This window comes from Amphibalanus amphitrite, unplaced genomic scaffold (genome assembly GCF_019059575.1).
Source record: "Amphibalanus amphitrite isolate SeventyFive unplaced genomic scaffold, NRLGWU_Aamphi_draft 000000F_arrow, whole genome shotgun sequence".
NCBI lineage: Eukaryota > Metazoa > Arthropoda > Thecostraca > Balanomorpha > Balanidae > Amphibalanus > Amphibalanus amphitrite.
The window spans coordinates 1867451-1884711 of record NW_024881498.1 but is presented as its reverse complement, the minus strand read 5'-3'; the positions used below and the strand labels follow the sequence as shown (position 1 = coordinate 1884711).

General features: G+C 46.7%; 1 protein-coding gene across 1 annotated transcript in view; it reads left to right on the top strand.

The window, feature by feature from the left end:
- The window catches only part of LOC122367369 (TM2 domain-containing protein CG11103-like), a 72655-nt gene that overhangs the window by 13717 nt on the left and 41677 nt on the right, over positions 1–17261 (top strand). Inside the window, exons 2-3 of the mRNA XM_043344450.1 lie at positions 5470–5609; positions 11509–11590. Of these exons, the coding sequence (XP_043200385.1) occupies positions 5479–5609; positions 11509–11590 (213 nt within the window). The 5' untranslated portion in view covers positions 5470–5478. The remainder of the gene's footprint in view (positions 1–5469; positions 5610–11508; positions 11591–17261) is intronic.

The window sequence follows — 17261 nt, the reverse complement described above, 5'->3', positions numbered from 1 at the left end:
AACCTTGTTGGCGCACAATGATTTCGCAGACGATCAATTGTATCAAAATTATTTCTACCTGGCTGCTTTTTCACAGACTCGCAGTTCGGTATTTCCAACCCCACAAGGATCGAGGACTTGCCAGGAAATATAACTGAACTAATAAATAAATCGTACGGCGTTTAACGTAACAATATATCATCGGTGTTAGAAACTTATTTTGAAATATTTGTTCATAGCTCCAATACAAAGTGTGCTAATCAGTTTTCCCAGTAATTCAGCTAGCAATTCTCGTGCTGTTTCCAAAAAGATGTTTAGGTACACTAAGGGTCGAACTAAAAAAAAAAACGAACTATAGCGTTTCTATTTAGAATGAGCGTTTCCATTTTTTGAACAGATGAGTTGTCAAAATTGGAAATGTTTCCAATCATAGAAACGTCTCCATAAATGAATCAGAGATAGGGGAGATAGGTCATATTGCGCCATGTTCTTAAATGCGCCACACCTTCCTCCTGCCCAAAATTCGATTCGAACGAATACTCGAATGTGTGCATTTACTTCACCACCAATAACTCGCTCTTATTCCGGTCCACGGGGGCAGGTGAGGTGTCTCAGCTTTCTCCCAGACCATTTTTGTGATTTCCTCTATTTTCTTATTTTCGACCTTTGCTAGTGTCATGGTTTATCTTAGAGATAGTGATTCAACTAATAATCATTGTTAATTGCTCGTTTAATGGTAGTTTTGAAAGTTTATCACCACCGTGGCTTCGCTGTCGTCGCCATATTTGAAGCTCATGAAAAATGTGTTCCATTCGTAATTGCGCCCACTCTATTTGCGCCCTATTCTTCAACCCAGAGAAACGGCATCTGGTGGTTGGGAGACATTTCATTGAACACTTTGATCATTAGAGCGCTCATCTTACCATTACCTTAGCCTTCACAGCATAAATGGTTATTGGGCTGACACGTTCAAATAGGCTACTTAGTTATGTGGCAAACCGTTGTTTTTAATAGGGCGCTTTTACATGAGAGGCATGGGCGCTTTTTGATGGGGGAGTCCGTAAATGCGCCCTTTGCAGGTGTGTCGGAAAACTTTTCACTTGTTAATTTTTCTGGGTGTGATGCAAATTGGGAGTTGTTATTTGATGCCAAAATAACTGTGGTACAATTTGAGATATCATCAAGCATGACAGCTGGTCAACTTTAGCCGCAATAGGCCGATATCCTTAAGGTGGCGCAATATGACCTCTCTCCCCTACCACAGTATGCCCAACTGATCTCAATTCTCTAGGTAAAGCGCCTCTCCTTGGCGGCTGTTGGTTGCAAAAAAAGTGATGCCTGCTTTACGGCTATGGTAAAACGGGGTGTTAAGGGACAGTGGGGTGATAAGGGACAGTTGCATGGGAAAAACTGAGTCATATTAAGTTCCTAATTTGAGAAGGCTAAATAAAAACTTAAGTTTGGTAGTTGAGTCTGTTTTGTTCTCGACTATAGGACAAAATGACATGTTTTTTTTCATGGAAGTGATTTGGTTCAAAAATGGTTTTGAAAATCATGCTACATTTTCACAAAATTGAAACATCTCCAAAACTTTGTGTACAACATAAACTAGTAGGTGTACAGGGAAAATGAATGCATAGGTGTATTGTCACATGTATTGCACATGTTTCCTTACAAATCCACCCATTCATTCATCATCCTCTTCCTCTTTTCCATACACATGCATATTTTGAGATGGATGTGTGATGCTAAGGGACAGGAAGAAAAAAATAAAAAAATGATATACAAATATAATTTCATAAAGTTTTCTTTCAGTGGGCATGATAAACACCAAATTCCACATAAAATGCTGGCAAGTTCATGCTTTTATCTCTAACACATCTTAACCCTCGCCCGTATTGGTGTTTTTCCAGCCGCGAACGTATAAGGGGGGGGGGGGGGTCCGTTGGACCCCCCCTTGCCGTTTCGCCCCTGATCGAGCTAGAGCTTCGCGGAAAAAACGAGCGTGTTGCCCGTGACGAGAGGAAGCCGATGGTACCCAATTTTAAGGTCCTAGGTCATCGGTTGACCTTCCAGGTCAGGTCAATGACCCAAAAGTCGGGAAAATCGGGACCTGTTAGAAAGTCGTAAAGCGTGGCTGCTATGGGGTTTTTCGGGGTGCTGATCACGAATATCATGTTAGTTTTGATCACAGATGATGTCTTCATGCATTTAGGCCAGGTCGGGTCAGGTCAGGTCAGGTCAACCAGTAAGGGTATTCGTAGTAGGTGGCAACCACCTCTGACAGCTTCGTAACATGTTACGAAGGTGCCAAAACTACTTCGTAAATGTTAAAACACTATTCGTTAGAATTGTGTTTTTCTATTGAAAAACAAATCTGAGTTCCCTGACAATATGGCGAAAGCTGCCTGAGATCAGTACAACTTGCCGCTCGCAGCCCCCGTTCACGAACTCCAGAATCCCTTTACAGTGACGTCACCACGGCGGTAGAATCTCCCTTAACCCATAGGCATGCATGCAAATTTCATCATCTTTCGAGCGAGCTGGAGAAAAAAAAAACAAGGATTATGTGCCATCAAAAGTTGTACCAACGTAACAATGAATTCGCCTCATTACGCTAAATGGGGCTGAAACTAAAAAATAGGACTATATCGAGCCAAAATCAGCAATTCAAATGACCCATTCATTTGAACGTGAAGGAGTTCCTCTGATGACGTCACTACGGCGCCTTTATTTCCATAGTGAACCAACCTGAGTAGTAAAGGATTCTTGGATGCTCGAGAAAACAACTGTTCCAAAAATTCTGATTTTTTCAGGATTTCTAGTGGGCCAGGTGATCTAGATTCTGGTATGGGTCTCTACTCCGGGAACGATCTGGTGCACGTGCCACGTGACTTTGAAAATTACCATGTTAAGCCAATGGGGAAAATGAAAAAATGCGTTCCGCGGCAGATTGCTCGAAAACGATATAAACGACCCCCGATTTTCTCCGTGCGGATCAACCACCATTCGGTGCACTACCCATGGGTATGTCGCAAAGTGGCCGGAAAAGTCCAGAACCACGTGCCACGTGCCGTTGAAAATGACCCTGCATACCGGAAATTTGGACTTTAGGTCATTTTGGCACACCCGCGAAGCAGACTATGGCGTGGCCACGGGTGCACGTGGCACGTGCCATCCTCTGCATCATACACCATTCGACAGCCCGCTCAATTATCTACACGATGCTGTTGTCCCCGTGTCGTTCTGGCGCCCGATTACCGATGTATGGCACCGGGACCGGACCCGTGTCGGCCAAAAATAGCCGTTTTCGCCCGATTTGGCACGCCGATTTATACATGTAAAGTCTATGACGCGAATTTGCACTTTTTGAGCACGCGCCACGCGCCCCCTATCAATCCGATCGAGCCCAGACCCCTCAAAGGCACGTCGCGCATCCTTGATCTATAAGTTGTGCAAATTTCACCGCGCTAGGTGCAACGGTCTGGCCTGTAGTCCACGCAAAGCAGCACCAAGTCGGGACCTCGGTAACGGACAGACGCACCCTCCTCAAATAATTCCACATAAAATGCCACATAAAATGTGGCATTAAAATGCCACACGTGCTCAAGACCTATCGATGGATGCCATTCGTTTCAACAAGTCCTGTTTCGAGCAGGAGTGGCACGGTGCATGGGTTACTTACTGATCGCCCTCCCTTCAAGAAGATCAATCAGTAAATCGACCGAATAAGGAAAAAAGCTAGAGGGAATGTGTCACCCTGAGGCCTGAACCATCATTGAGAATAGTTGCCAGTAGCAGTCATGGCTGCAGGCCGTGGTGCCGAGATGGAAGTGGCCCGTTCACTTGCATTTTTTAGTAAACATCTGAGCAAAAAAGTAATTTTTACATGGCATGCTAGAAACATGAACCGTTTAAAAAGTAATTGACCGAATAACATAAAAATTATACCATTTACTGACAATATATGCCGCATTGACCATAGGAAGTTGTAATGTTGTATCGCTAGCACTTTCTGAGAAATATTGATTTAAAGTTGGGAACGTTTTTCTGGCCCACCCGGTATATCCATTATTGTCTGAAGACAACATGCGAGATGCGCTGACGGCTATTGAAAGAGGCTAAATTCAGCAAAATTTCTCGTTTTTACGGCATCCCAAGACAAACGCTTGTTTACTATCATCGAAAGATAATTCACGAAGTTATGACCCTACCTACGAAGTTAGGAGCCAAAACGTCTTTTTTACAATGCAATTTGCGAAAAATCCACAGACGATAAAACGAACGAAGAAGGACCATGGCGTGTGCAATGAATTGGTCGTGCTAGACATGCTTCAGCTATACCTACTACACCACACTCCTGTGTGTCACAATGCTAAGCAACGGCGTACACTCGCTTGCTCCTAACTTACGATAATTCTCCCGCTAGATGGCAGGTCTGAGCTCAATGTCTCCAAAAATTGCGAAGACACCAATCCAGTATTATTTCATCCATGCTTCAGCCTTTGCATACCAACGCAAAATATTGGCTCTGGGGGAAGATGTGTATTAGTGATGTCAATTACGGAAAATCGGAATACCGATACCAAACCAAATACCAACCAAAACCACGGGAAAATACCGAAACCAAACCAACTTGGGAAAATGAGTGAAATACCAACTTTTTACCGATTTCTTAGTCTTATACATTAGTGAGGGTTTATGATACCAACAAAATACCAAACACATAACGATTGATATACCAAGTACTAAGTTGGTATCGGTTTGGTATCGGTATACCAAAAAGTTGGTATCCGATTGACATCTCTAATGTGTATTTTTTCACGAAGTTACCTCTCCTTACCCGACATTCAGAAGTTGACAACACGTAACAGTAGGCTGCCCGGACCAGTTGGCTCATGGTCGTTAATCCGGATTTGAATCCTCAAATAAATGGTTGGTTTAGTGTATTATTCCTTGTTTCATGGTAATATGGGTAAATAGTGTTGCTTCGATCTGAAGAGAACAAAATTGTGTCAGTATACAGTTGCTGGATGTGGAAAAATAAAGGCCAACTGAACTTCGCCATGGGCAGCCCCTAATTCTTATATCCTTCCGGATCTGACATTGTCTGATTAGACCAATACGCCAAAAGGGCCTTATCCAATACAACAGAACAAGCAAACAAGCAGGCAAGCAGGTCAGTCTGACTTCTGAGTCACAATCCCAGGCAGTGTGAGATCTTAACACTTGCAACTGGATGGGTGATGCCGAGTCGCACTAGTGACCTGGATGCCCGCAAACGCTGGGTTACCCGACATTGGAGCAGTGACGTGGACACCTGTGAACCAGGGGCCATCTTGATGTGGATCGGGGTCTCAGGTTTCTATTTCGTTCCTTCCTACCAGGTCCTGTCCCTGCTAGATGTTTTCCAATACAGTGATAAGGGGCATGGGTGCTGAATTAATCCTGTCCAATTTAATTTGCTGATTGTTACTGTTTCTTTTCCAGGCATTTGCTATGTATCATTTTTCTACATCATTTACCTGGTTTCTTATGCTGCTTGTGCATCAGTCTTCAAGCATTTGTATGGACGAATCTTGTGGTGCCAAGTTTCAGCCGCATTCGCCACTAGTGAATTGCTCTTTTCTGTAAGTATACCTACCTACCTATCGTATTTGTAGAAGCTATTATACTCGTAGTGTCTGTCTTGTTATCTTTTGTCCTAGGTTTAAGCAGAGAGAAACAATGTGAAGCTCCAGTTACTTCTTGTAGCTAGGAGGGTGGGGTAATTTGGTTAGTGGTGTAAAGTTGCCAATCCACCTGTACACAAGTGGAAGTGGAACTGCTAACACAAGTGAATGAAATAACTCTAGCCTATATTCATTTGTCATTGGTGGAGCTAACCCGTAAACACATTTTCAAAACCCTCCCTGATAATTTCATTCAAAATCAAGAAAACGTGAATTTCACTAGAAAATGGTAAGTTTTACTTCCGTTTAAAAATCGTGAAGCACGTAGTATTTGGGCCGCAGACGAATTCCGACATTATGGCGCCATTCTGGGGGGGGGGGGGGGTGTTCAGCGTTTCCAAGAGCAAGTTCATCTATTTCCGTATAACCGTAAGGACCTTATAGGCAACATTTTTTAGAATGGCGATGCGGGGCAACTTTGCCGGTACATGCTAAGAGTCGCTATGCGGGATGGCGGGTCCACAGCCGCCGGCGATGGCGTTGCGGCACATGCCTTCTATGGGGCTGGTTAAGACACTGCGCTGTGCAAAACGACTTATAAGCCAAGGGTTTGCTCAAATCAAGCTAATAGTCGCATCTGCAGTTCGCGAAAACTATCGACAACTTGTTTGCAGACATGGGAAGGTTACGAGTTGTTAGCGTTTGAGACTTATTTTTTATTTCCTTGATTGCCAAAAAAAGGGCTAAACTAAGTCGACAATTCCTCAACTAAAATGAAAGGTTTCTCTCAAACAATGCCCCTTCACCAATTATAAGGTTTACTGTGAAAATATTTTATGGCAAATTTATGCGAATTATAATTGAGCGGTGTGTGCCAAGAAATAGCATTCTGAGCTGCGCACGAAAATGTTAAAATCACTGCTGATTCCAAGTCGTTCGAATATAAGTCCGACACCAAGCCAACCTAAAAATGCGTATAGGATGCACGTCATTGCTGACGGTGAAGCTGACTCGCCTGTAACATAAAATCCGGGTCTCAAACTAGCACCGGCCGAATTGCCCCACCCCATCGGTCAACTAACCCCATTAGGATGTTAATTTGGCCGCTTTGCAGACCTTTGTAAAACGTCAAAATTAAAGTATTATAGTTCGTTTTGCTTCAAAAGGACTTTTTTGGGTTTTTTGTTTTGCTATTATATCAGAAAAATACTTTGTTGATATTGGAGGTTAAAATCCAGATATTTCAAGAAATCCGAGATAGCAGTTTTATAGCCCTGCCAATTCTACACCTTTTATGTTTGAATATTTTTCTGTATCTTCAAAGCTGTAGGCCTGACAACTCTTCCCGCGAAACCCTTTTTTTTGGTCGAAAATGGCAGAACATGACTCCACTCTGACGTCATTTGTCGCCAACCTATAATGGTACTGGAAAATTTGGTCACAATGTGTAAAATTGATGTCCGAAGCGGTCCTTCAAGTTTGGTGGCGATGTCTGCAGCCGTTTAGGATATATCTACGGAAAAGGACAAGGGGGTCCGTTTCGCCCCCCCCCCCTACCTGGCTCGGGCTAGAAGGACCTTGTTGGTGGCGTTTCGCCGTAGGCGTCATGTCTTTGGAAAGTTCCTGTGGTCAGCGGGAATCGCACTTGGGTTCTCCCCGTGATAAGCGTGGTCTCCCCGTGATAGGCCACGGTTCCAACCACTCCACTATCGAGACAGTAATCGTTACGGAGCTGAGATTTTGGTGTCATTTATCCCCCGGATCGTTTAGTGATTTCCTTAGTAGCGGGAGCCATATTGGGCTGATGTCAACGCTTGGCCTGCTGATAAGATTGTTGGCCAGGGCTATGTGTGCGGCTTCCTTGATCTTTCTGATTTTCCAGTGTGGCTCCTTGTCGATGATGGTGGTATCATCCCAAGCAGGTCTGTGATCTCCTTCAGACCATGCATGCTCTGCCACACCGGATTTCAGTGATTTTCCTCGGATGGTGGCCTTCCTGTGTTCTTCGAGCCTGACCACTAATGGGCGGCCAGCCCAATAATATGTAAATGTTAAATTCCGGGTAAAGACCGCGCACGGTTTGTGAAAGAATCATTCCAATGGAGGTCCATTCTTGCCGTCCTGAAATCGCCACTATTTCCGGCCTCGCCAACGCAACTCGCTGTCCAGACAATCAAATGGATATTTTCATATGTGAAGAATCAAATGGATATTTTCTTTTTCTGATTATCGTTCTACATTTTCCAAAATCTTGAACTGAATCTTGGCAATCTTTCGTGACTACCTCACGACCATGATACATGTATTTCTTAAATTGATCTTTTTTTAGCAAACATGTACTTGTATGGCTAAATGAATGTCACCAACGTGTTCTAAGCCTAAAAGTTCCCATAAAACATGCCCCATGTGCTGCGAATGCCAACTTTGCTTTTCGGGGATGTGCTCTTACCGGATTGACCTGACTGGCCTTTACCCTGACCTATGCTTGATTGACCCCTACATAGATCTAATGCTCGTGTAGCACTTATATGAAGGATTATGTACAGTCTTGATAGAGCTTATGAAGAGGACACTCAGTAGGTACGAGGTTCTAGAGTCCATGCTACTGAAAACCCAATTTCGGGTGTTTGGTCTAACCTTAACCAGACCTGTAACCTAGAAATTCATCTTTCAAGTACTCTTTCCACAGTGATGCAAATGGGGTTCACGAGTGGCCATAAATACCCAAAAGTCAAGTTTACCAAATCGAGTTAATTGGGATATGACCGAGTAGACAAATGTTTGGGGCATCTGAAATCACATGGTTTTCATGTTTTTGTCAAAACCGGCCTTGTGTATAATCGTCAAAAGTTGTGACATTTTCTAGGTCGTAAAATGACGGTCAGACACTCGCAAGTTGCCCGCTGCGCCGCGGCACCCGACCGTGCCGGACGAAAACTTCTGTAGCGCCGGTCAGCCCTGTGCTAGCGCCTTAATTCTTTCACGATGCGACTCAGAAATGATTAGGGAATGTTATGATATGGTGCACTAACGGGCACACATTGTGTGAAGTGCTGTAGGTGAATCGAAAGCAAATATTTTTGGTAAAAAACTGCGGTTGCAACATGATTACAAAGCTCACCGCCAAAGCTCACCGCCAAACCAAAATAGATGCGGCTTTTTATGACATGGTATTAGAAGCAGCAGGTTTCGGGGATCATTTTCATGTATAATTTTTGCAGTTTGTATGACATGAACGCACGCTAGCGGCACTTGAATTTCAAGTACCTGACAGTCATTTTACGACATCGAAAATGTCTCGACTTCTGACAATCCTACACGAGGCCGGTTTTGACAAAAACATTAAAATCATACTTTTTCAGACACCCCAAACATTTGCCTGACTGACCATATTACGATTTATTCGATTAAGTGAACTTGAATTTTGGGCCTTTTTCGTATTTATGGCCACTCGTGAACCCCATTTGCATCACTGTGCTTTCGGAGCGTCTCGTCGCGTTCTTTCGTTTGCTTCCCCTCGCGTTTAGCTGCGCCTATTGGTTCTCGAGTTATCGGCTACAGGGGCGGATCCAAGGGGGGGGTCACATGGGTCATGGCCCATGAAAAGTCTGAAGTGCCCCTCGGCAGACCCGTGGTGACCCTGACAGGCCCAAGGTGCCCCTGCGAGGCCGGTGGTGCCCCTAGCAGACCTCTGGTGCCCCTGGCAGGTCTGTGGTGCCCCTGGCAGGTCTGTGGCGCCCCTGGCAGACCTGTGTTGACTGGTGCCCCTGCTAGGTCGCTGGTGCCCCTCACAGACCTGTGGTGCCCCTGGGCCTTGATAAGCTTGAGATGCCTGGCTATGACAGGCGGCTCGTGGTGCCCCTGATAGACCAGTGGTGCCCTTGCTAGGCCTGCAGTGCCCCTGGCAGGCCTCTGGTGCCCCTGCTACCCCTGCGCCCGGAGAGGACTATGGTGCCCCTGAAAAGCCTGAAGTGCCTCTCGACAGGCCCGTGGTGCCCCTGTGCCTTGACAGGCCCAAGTTACCCCTGCGAGGTCGGTGGTGCTCCTGGCAGGCCTCTGGTGCCCCTGGCAGGCCTCTGGTGCCCCTGGCAGGCCTCTGGTGCCCCTGGCAGGCCTGTGGTGCCCCTGGCAGGCCTGTGTTGACTGGTGCCCCTGCTAGGCCGCTGGTGCCCCTCACAGGCCTGCGGTGCCCCTGGAAGGACTGGTGCCCCTGCCCCTAGGGGTGCTCATGGGCCCAACAGGCCCGTTGTGCCCCTGACAGGCCTGTCGTGTATACTTGCTAGACCTGCGGTGCCCCTGCTTCCTGGCAGGCCTGTGGTGCCCCTGGCGGGCCTGTGGCGCCCCTACAAGGCCGTAGGTGCCCCTGGCAGGTTTGTGGTGTCCCTGGAAGGACTTTGGTGCCCTTGACAAGCCTGAAGTGTCAAGGACAGACCCTTTAGACGCCAGGGTCAAGTTCGTCGGACTGACAACGATTTGCTTACCTGATAACGTTCCTGGTAAGTACTCATTACTCAGCGTCCACAACATATATACACATAGCACATTCATATATACTTGCTTACAAATGGTAAATGTGGTCGTGGCTAAGAGTTAAGATACTGACTAAAAAAAAAATAAAAAGAAAAAAAAACTGAAAATGGGGGCACCACCAAAATGAAGTGGACGAAATCCGTTGAGTTTTTAATTTTGGGTATACAGGGTGTTTCACTAAAAATGTCAAAAAGTAAAAGGTCATAATGCACATAATAACAATGTTTTCTGAGGAAATTTGCATATCATTTCATCCGCAATTGTTGGACATTTGAATATATAAAAACGATATCACCGTCACTCAAACCTATTCCACACATCTGCCCCTTCTTTTGATGCACCGTTTCGGCACGTGTCCGGAGGTGCCTCACAGCCCGTTTTCATCTTCAGCGTCCAGACTGTCGGCAAAGCCTTGAATTGTGCTCTTCAGCTCCCGAAGTGATGCGACTTGAGTCTTCCTCAGCTCTGCGAGAGCTACTGAGTCACTGACCAAACCAGAGGCTTAGCGGTGACAGATCGGGGCTTCGCGCTGGCTGGCGAGCGGCGAGGCAGCAGATTATTCGGCCCAGGAGCTTCTGGTCCAGTCAGTTGCTGGTGGCTACAGCCGTTACAGTGGTTGATTTTAATAACTTGTAAGACCCTGGCTATTTCTGATGTTGGAATTAGCTTCTTGTTATCTTCAAAGGCCCTCAAAAAGACCCTGACCTTCTCAACGGTTTCCGCCGAGAGGTGGGGGCAACCCCGCCTTTTTTGGACTGGAACCGGCATCGAAGGGACCCTTTTAAACCTCTCAACAAGCCCTTTGAAACTTTTATAATCTGGAACGTAGCGAGGTGAGAGAGTAAAAAGTTTCCTGAAAAGTCGGCATACGGTTTCAATGTTTCTGATGGCACCAAATGTACATAAGTGTAATTCACCCCTCCTGTTGCGGTGTAAATAACTGTTCTTGTTCTGCATAAGGAAAAAATGACTAGTAACTTTGGCCTCCTGCCCTCGCTCCGTATGAGTGTAAAATATATCTTAAATGGATAAATAATAAATGTCCAAAAATTTGCAACAAAGCCACGTGCGCAGCCACGTGATTTGCATATTCTATATATCTTTAATAAGCATTTACTTTTTGACACTTTTAGTGAAACACCCTGTAGGTAGGGGCACCACTTCGATTCATGACCCTCCCCTTGGAGTTTTCCTGGATCCGCCCCTGATCGGCTAGGGGCGTTTAACGCTTCCCCCAGCAACTGGCAGGTGGCGAAATACCCCAGCAACTGCCAGGTTAATGAAAAGGTTCAGTTTCCACCTTTATGACAGATCTTTAACTTTGCAGCCCTGAGGAGTTTCTGGAATGTGAAGAACCAAAATCATTGCAAGGCAATGGAACAGATGAGCAGGAGGATGGATGCTCTTCAGTGAGTATTTCTAATGGTGTGTTCTCAAGCTCACCCCGTGTGCTTTGATTTGTGTCTATGTGATCACCAGTCATAATGGTGTTTTCTAATTTATTAACCAGCAACTTTTCATTTTCATTCAGCTGGCATCAATGTTACATTGCCTCATTTTTTTTTTCGAACCGCATAGTAACGTGGGCTCTGGACAGTTGCTGAGCTACTGGCGCATGAGGGGGGGGGGGGGGCTCTACAGAGCTCGTCCCGTTTTTCTAATATATTTTCAAAACCTTTGAACGTATCAACACGAAAGTTTGATTACCCTCGTCTACATCAATTTCACACTTTGTGTTTAAAGTAAGGGTCGGGTTCGTCGGGTTCCGGGGAGAGAATGAGCTGGCTAAGTGAGAGGTTACTCAGCAGCTGCAAGTACGCTGTCACTACCGCTTGGGACGGTCACAGGATGTCGAAGCTGGTGTCGCCAAGAATATACGCCGGTCTGCCTCTCGCCATGATGTGCCGGAGTTAACCCTCGTCGGCCGAGGTGGGGGGGCGGGTGCCGCCCCCCCCCCCCATAGGGTTTTTTTTCGCGATAGCTCCGAACACCCTGGCGATGGAGAGCTGAAACTTGGCATACCTTACCTTTGATTCAAACCGGATCTGTTGACACCAACCGCATTTTCGGGTCAGGTCAGGTCACTGACCTATGACGTCATAAGTGTACCTCTGCACGGTCTCCAGATGTCGCAACTTAGCAACGCCCTCACTGCCAGAGGACCTTTCACAGGGAAATGAAACTTGCAGGATCTAGTACCCATTACGAGTCTCACAACTTGTATATCTCGAATTTTTCCTAGAGGTCATATGAGGTCAGGTCATTTTCGTGACCTCACCATTATAAGTCAATGGGGAAAAATGAAAACTGCTATTCTGGCGCCGGGAACGATCTCCAACTATCCCAAGCACACAGAATCGTGATTTCATGCACATGTTTGATGCGTCACTTTTGCAATGTTGACGTTGCGTGACGTCATTTATGACGAATTAGGGTCATCTCAGTTTTTCGTCAATAACTCCCGATCAAATTGAGCTAGCGAGTCGGGAAGCTACCAATGAACTCAGGAAGACCTACCGAATCGAATGCTATGCGTCATGCGACATGACCCTGCGGCCAATTTCGGGACCTGGGGGCGTTGACCTGACCGTGACCCGAGGTCAATAGCCTAAGTTGACGTCACCCAAACAAAAAGTATATCATTCGATGCGCCTGAGCGATGCGGACACGATGCTGCCAAAATGGCGGTTTTGCGGCCGTTTTTTGCGAAGTTGTTCACCAAAAACGGAACCGGCCTTGGGATACTTGACCTGACCTGAGAGGTCACCGGTTGACCTATGACCTTAAAATCTGGTATCAATCCTAGCGTCTCGTAACGGCGCACACGCTCGCTCGTTTTTTCCACGACGCGCTAACTCCACCAGGGGCGAAACGGCGAGGGGGGTCGTACCCCCCCCCCTCGGCCGGCGCGTACGTAGAAAACCAATAGGTCCGGCGAGTTAAGCGTGGAGATCGTCGACGGCAGCACATCAAGGCTATCTAAACCAGGTAGGGCGCTCCCGACGAAAAACTGGGGACAAAAATGAATTTAGTAACCGCGACCCTCGGGACCAACCAAACTCAGGCTGCCATGGTAACTGAGCAAATTTGGCGTGACTATGAGTACGCATCTAATAACTCATGTTTCAGCGAATTATTTCAGAAAAAAGTAAAAAGACTTGTCGGACCACTACTAGAATGAATTGCAGTTTTCATAAACGATTCGACTTTTTATCAGACTGGCCTTAATAATGTCAAAATCAAGTCCTAAAATGAACGGCCCGTGCTGCTATAGGTTACCACTACCTAACGCTCTGACCCCCAAAATCGTCACTGGCTTATCAGCCAATGAGCGTCGAGTATTTGATTGGTGGAATTACTGCATGTGTTGTTTATAATGCTCACGGTGCTGACAGCGCTAGCGAAGGTGTGTCCACTTTTCGTAATGTTAAAAGCTCGGAGCGCGCCCCGCTGGACGGCAGGTACCGGTGATTCTCCCGGCGGTCGATAGATGACGCTAGTGACGATATGTCTGCGGCCAGTCAAGTCAACTGCAGCCACAGGGATAGGAGCGCCGAGCCGGCGCTGGGAGCTGTCAGCCGCGCGGCGGTGAGGCTGTCCCTGTAGGTGATGGCCACGCCGCCCCCGGTGCGGCCGCTGCCGTCCTTCCTGGCCATGGCTGTATCCGGGCAACAGGAGAGTGGTACTGTCCAGTGTTTCGGGTAGCCAGTAACCACACTCGTGAAGACTAATTTTTGAACTAAGGTTAGCATGCATTTTCTGGGGTATATTGTTACACAGGGAGCAGACCAACTGGTTGTGAAGGGAGTTTGCAACTTTCCTAGACAACCAGAACCCTAGGGTCGTTGCATCCACCCTACACTGGTAAAAAAGATTAGCAGTTTCACCTGCTATTCCCGTGCCAAATTTCAGCCGCCCTTAGCTGCTATTTTCATGCCGCTAACAGCCATGAAACCGTGTAGTATCGGAGGCACCAGTCTCGAGCCCGTCAAGAGTATTCGTGATCTCGGCATTGTTCTGGACTCAAAATTGACCTTTTCGGGCCATATAAACCATATCGCTGCCCGAGCCAACCGGTCTCTCGGGTTTCTCATTCGCTCATTTCAAACTGGATCTAAAAAAGCCAAATTCAATACAAAGCCTCTGTTAGCTGCGTACTGCGCAGACCCGCGTCCTGTCCTTGAGTTCGGAACGGTCATTTGGGCAGGCGCAGCCACTTCCCACACAGTTCGCGTCGATCGGATTCAGCACAAGTTTTTCCTCTGGTTAAACCACCACTCCAACAATCCTTGCCCATCACTTACCTATCCAGATTTATCCAAGCATTTCCGCGTCCCGTTCCTTTCCTCTCGAAGAGCCCAACACGACCTCCTGTTCCTAAAGGGTCTGTTCTCTGAGAAACTGAACTCTGAGATACTCCTATCCCGATTCCCCTTACGCGTGCCTATCCGACCGACGCGCACTGCAGCACTGTTTGCTGAGAGTCGCGCCCGAATCAGCACGGTCCAGAACGGGCTGGATTGTCGTGTCGCAAGAGAGACAAACTCATTCCTCGCTCATTCCAAAGACGACTTTTTCACGACCAGCTTTTTTGCGTACAAAGCTCAAGTCGTTACGTTACGAATACGTTACGAACTTACCACCAGTATAACGCCTTTTGGGGCGACTAACGGAGCGAGCGAGAGGGTGAGCCTTGCACGTGCGAAATTGCGAGGGGGTACCTCCAACTGAGTTGTGCACGGCACCCTACTAACCGGTCTCTAGCGATGTGCCAAATTTGAGCACAATCGGCCCAGCCGTTCTCGAGATCTGGAGGCGGCACCCTGCACGTGCGCACGTGCAAAATGGGTCCCAACTGACTTTTGCACGGCACCCTACTAACCGGTCCCTAACCATGTACCAAATTTGAGCGCCATCGGTCCAGCCGTTCTCGAGATCTGGAATCGACCCCTGCACGTGCGCACGTGCAGCAGCACCTCAACTCTGGCACATGGATCTGCATTGCATAGTGGGTGCCTACCTACATGCCAACTTTCAGCGCAATCGGCCAAGTAGTTACCGAGATATTGCAACAATTGCAAAAGTGACACCTCTTCGTTTTGCACGTGGCACGTGCATAAGGGGTCACTCACATGCATCGGGAATAGTCCAATACTTGGTAGAAGGAATGAAGCTACCCTACAAAAATTACCGCATGTAAATCGGTCAAGTGGTTGCTGAGATATAAGCCTCGCAAAAGCGTGACCACGGCCGGCCGGCCGGCCGCTCATACTCAGAAATTTCCGTTAATCTAAGGAAAGACTACGCTCGCTTCGCTCGCTCCGTAACAACCAGTATAGCGCCTTTTGGGGCGACTAACGGAGCGAGCGAGAGGGTGAGCCTTGCACGTGCGAAATTTCGAGGTGGTACCTCCAGCTGACTTGTGCACGGCACCCTACTAACCGATCTCTAGCGATGTGCCAAATTTGAGCACAATTGGCCCAGCCGTTCTCGAGATCTGGAAGCGGCACTCTGCACGTGCGCACGTGCAAAATGGGTCCCAACTGACTTTTGCACGGCACCCTACTAACCGGTCCCTAACCATGTACCAAATTTGAGCGCCATCGGTCCAGCCGTTCTCGAGATCTGAAAACGACCCCTGCACGTGCGCACGTGCAGCAGCACCCCAACTCTGGCACATGGATATGCAGTGCCTAGTGGGTGCCTACCTATATGCCAACTTTCAGCGCAATCGGCCAAGTAGTTACCGAGATATTGCAACAATTACAAAAGTGACACCTCTTCGTTTTGCACGTGGCACGTGCATAAGGGGTCACCCACATGCATCGGGAATAGTCCAATACTTGGTAGAAGGAATGAAGCTACCCTACAAAAATTACCGCATGTAAATCGGTCAAGTGGTTGCTGAGATATAAGCCTCGCAAAAGCGTGACCACGGCCGGCCGGCCGGCCGGCCGCTCATACTCAGAAATTTCCGTTATTCTACGTAAGACTCCGCTCGCTTCGCTCGCTCCGTAACCACCTCCGGGCTACTAACTAGTCACTGTTGGTAGGCGATTCTTATTAATTTTAATTTTTTGATTTTAAATATTTCTATTTTTAAGGTTTTCTTATGTTTTTCATTTCACTTTATACATTTTTACGTGTTTTTGAAGTACACATTGTATCTCCGAGTGTTCATATTTACTGTTTGTTCAATTTTTCTGGTTAACCTTGTATCATGATTTCTTTCCCGCCTTACACGGGATTTTAAAACTCATGCTCATGGTCGTTCACACATTTTTTTCATATTTTCACTTCATCGCCTATTTCCTTTTATTGTTCATTGTTTTCTATTTTATTTACATGTGTATCGGCGTTTTTTATCCGGACGTGTGTGCCTGTGTGTGCCATATTCATTGTTTTTAATCTTGTGACTCCGTCTTTTAGTGGGTCAAGTGCCTGTTGACGGTCTGTTGAATAAATACAAAAAAAAAAAAAAAACATACTTATCAGGTGCTCTTTGTTAAGGCACCTGTAAACCGCTAATATTTTTGCACCCTTTAGCTACTAAATGTATGCTAGTCATACTTACCTGCTAAATGCATGCTAAACGTAGGTGGTAACTATAAACGTGTTGTATTTATTGCCGCTACGTTCGGTGCCAAATTTCAGCTGTTTAAACTACGTTATTTTCGGCTAAATGACTGCTAAAAACAAAAGAAGACACCGCCTAGCACGATCTTATCACGGACGTATAAATAAACTGGACCCGCAACCACCTCCATTCAGGTGAAGCCGACAAGGCGCCATCTCATGTTGCCAAAAAACCGTGCTCTGGAAGGTCATCGAGCTAATACAATTAAAATTGCGTCTAAACGGATGATTGGATCAAGATGCTGGTGGTACCGTTCGACGGGTAATGCCTTGAGGCAGGTGAATCGCACGTGCCACGTGCCGACAAACTTACGAAAGGCAAAAACCTTTAAGCGACGCTTCAAATCGAACGAAGTGTGGCACGGGTGCCAAACTCACAGGTCACATGTCTCAGTGTTCGACCACTAACATATGGTATGCTCGGCATCAGGGAGTGCGGAATGC